The sequence below is a fragment of the Larus michahellis genome, chromosome 12 (genome assembly GCF_964199755.1).
Source record: "Larus michahellis chromosome 12, bLarMic1.1, whole genome shotgun sequence".
In the NCBI taxonomy this organism is placed as follows: domain Eukaryota; kingdom Metazoa; phylum Chordata; class Aves; order Charadriiformes; family Laridae; genus Larus; species Larus michahellis.
In genome coordinates this window covers 3,796,484-3,799,659 of record NC_133907.1, presented here as the reverse complement: position 1 = coordinate 3,799,659, position 3,176 = coordinate 3,796,484, and the positions used below count along the sequence as shown (strand labels likewise).

General features: G+C 44.3%; 1 protein-coding gene across 2 annotated transcripts in view; it reads left to right on the top strand.

Annotated features, from left to right (window-relative positions):
• Positions 1-3,176, top strand: part of CHRNA4 (cholinergic receptor nicotinic alpha 4 subunit) — a 23,242-nt gene extending 20,066 nt beyond the window's left edge. For both annotated transcript variants that reach the window (XM_074604721.1, XM_074604722.1), the window contains one exon: positions 2,589-3,176. In XM_074604721.1, the coding sequence (XP_074460822.1) occupies positions 2,589-2,714 (126 nt within the window). In that variant the 3' untranslated portion in view covers positions 2,715-3,176. The remainder of the gene's footprint in view (positions 1-2,588) is intronic.

Here is a 3,176-nt window from a genome sequence, read left to right as displayed (position 1 = left end):
GAGTGTTTGTGCATACAGCATTACATTTGCAAGCGAAATTCTGTTGAACTTTTCAAGTTGTTCCACTTCTCCCATTTCCCCCTTCTTTTCTCAAAAAGAAACTCACCTAGTCCATTTCTCTTCTTTGTGTGACCTAGCACTTAGTTTTACTAGCATGAACACTCAAAAAAGCTTATTTTGCCAGAATGGGGCCCTATTTACTCTATCCAGCTTTGCAGTTGGACATCAGATGCTAAGTTTCAGATTTCCTTCACACATTGGTTACATCATGAGACACAAATCCCATAAACACGATCATCCAGAGCTTGCTTAGCTCTCCTTCTCACCAGGAATTTTAAGCATCAGGGACTCACTCCAAATCTCAGCAAGTGCTGGATGGATCAGAAAATGTGCAGCCAAGGGGAGTTATCCACTGAGATGCATCCTTGGGATGAGAGAATTCCTCCTGATTTCAAGGGTCACTATTCCTCTTACTTGCCCTAATTATAGATGGATGTGCTAAAGGCTGTACAACCATAAAACAACATGGTTCCCCCCCCCCCAATAAGATTAGAAGCTTCCAGATGAACCTCAATTGTTTCCCTCTGCCTATTGAATAGCAAAGACCTGCTTAACTTGGTGCTATTTTTAAAGGGAACAAAATTATCCACTGCACGAAAATATTTAACCAATTCTTACACTTTTGAAAATGTTCAGATATTCCTGAAATTTAAGATGATTTGTTCGGAGCACAGATTATGTGAGAATATGGTATGTCCTCCAGTGCGTGCCTCATTTCCCAGTTTACAAAGCTACTTTCCTGAGAGCCAACAAGCTGGAACAATAGCAATGATTTAAATGCCTAACCAGGCAGTCCACATGGCAAATAACGAGAGGCGTAGTTAAAGATCTCACTTTACTGGTCTTGCTTCAGCTGAACGTTGACTGATTGAGGCACAGAATAACGACAGGTACTTTGCAAACACATTGGAAGATCCTTGAACAGCTTAGGAAGGGCTCAGCATGCCAAAAGGAGGTAAATGCGCACACCTTACCTGCAAGGACTGATTCTCTTAGCTCAATAAAATGTCACGGCATGGGTCACAGAAGCCAGGGTTTTATGTTCTCTGACACACCGTGATTTCTCTGTACCACCCACGAGGCATAAGATAAAATTTAGTGCTGCGTCTGTGACTGATGAAGAAAGGCAAGACTCAAGGTGAGTTTCCAGAGTCACTGTCTAGTGCTCAGCGCTTCTTTGACAGATCATAATATTTTAGGACCTGAAATTGCCGTTATACCTGATGTCAAAACACCATCTGCTATTAATGGCTATTTCATTGATATTTGGATTACTTCCTTTACCAACATTAATTTTCAGCATAATCAGCAAATCCTTAAGAAAAAAATATAAAATCAAGCCAGTTCTCCCACGAATCACGTTTTAGCTGCCACCTGATATTCTGGCTACTTGCTTTTTCTTATCTCTTTTTAAAATAAACCTAGGGTCTGTGGATGATAAGGCCTGTACCATCAGTGTTGTGTTACTATTGCGCTGTGCTTTCCACTGGTGCTGCAGCCCGGTGCACGCGGCGGCTTTGGGCAGGGCGAAGGCAGCATTTACTCATGGTCAGGGACTGGATGCTGCAGTGAAACAGCCCCAGCAAAGCGCAGCCTTGGCTTTGCCACCTCCTTCTCCTTCCACCACGCTCCCGCCTTGCCGCAATCACGGCCACCGAAGAGGTTTGAGCTGGCTCCTGCTGCGATGTTTTCCCTAAAGAGCAAGGCAGCGTGCCAAATTTCAGCCCTCGGGGTCTATTCTTCACCAAGTGGTGTATTGTAGGAAATCATAATGGGTACAGCCGTAACAAATAAAGCTTTGCCATCTGATCAGTCCTCTCCCTGGGAAAGAAATTAATAACAGCAATGTCATAAAAGAGGTTTTCATATGTATGTGGTTTCTTACTTAATGAAATAGCCATTTACAATTCTTGCCTGATGATATTAATAAGTACCAGACCTCCCCAGAGAGGAATGACTGGAAAATCCTCCCACAGCAGGACAAAAGTGGGGAAAAAGCAAGGCGAGCACGATCACTTTTATTTTTATTTGCTGGTTCATTTTCACTGCTTACTCACCCAAAGCTGTAAATCCCTTCGCAGAAAGAGTTTGGCTTCGTTAATCTCTAAGCAAATCTGTTTACAAGCATGGGAAAAGGGGTAATTTCTTTCCCCCTCGCCCCACCCTCCCCAGCTTGAATCGCCGCCTCATTTACACACCCAATTACAGCTGCTGCTCGTGGAAAACGGGATCTTGAGCGTGCAGATGAGCTTAATCATCCACAGGCATTTGTCATCCCTGGGGAGCTGTGAACAGGGTTTGCAATTGCACATGCACACCCACGCAGTCTGGGAATCTGTCTCTCACATCAGCATTTGATAGAATAAATCTTTGCCATCATATAGGCCCACTACACGTCACGAGACCTTCCCCTCCTATCTCTGGACTTAAAGGAAAATATCCTATTTTGGAGTAAAGCACTGATAGTCTTCATAAGTTTTAGTCTCAAATAAATGTTAATAATCAGCCTTTCCTCTCTGTGTTCCCAGGTGAAGGAAGACTGGAAGTACGTCGCAATGGTCATTGACCGGATCTTCCTCTGGATGTTCATCATTGTGTGTTTGCTGGGAACTGTTGGTCTCTTCCTCCCACCGTGGCTGGCAGGAATGATCTAAATATACCCCCAGAAGGGAGAGAGTGTATCCCACCCCCTGGATTTTAGTTCACCTGGAAGAAGAGGAGCAGAGGAATGGAGGCAGCCCTTTGAATAATTTACTGCGTGTCCGCGCTTGAGTTGCTCCAGCGCTCTCTGGGAATACTTTCCGAGGTCGCGTCGTTTTGCCAAGACATTTTCATCTTCTCCATCTAATTTAGGGGAAAAGTTCTTATTAAAGTCTGTACATAGCATGGCGGCATTCATTGGCATATACTCAGCAATGTAAGAACACGAGCTTGTTCCCTACAGCAGCACATAACGAGGCTTCGCACCTACAAACCAGCCCCTGGCAAATTAGCTCCAGTTGTCTCCAGAGGTCTCAGCGTGCCCTGCCTAGTAATTTCACCCTGTCAAGCTGAAGTGGTTCAGGACTGTGTGTCCTTGTATGACTCATTTTATAAATAAAGTTCCAGATGTGGGA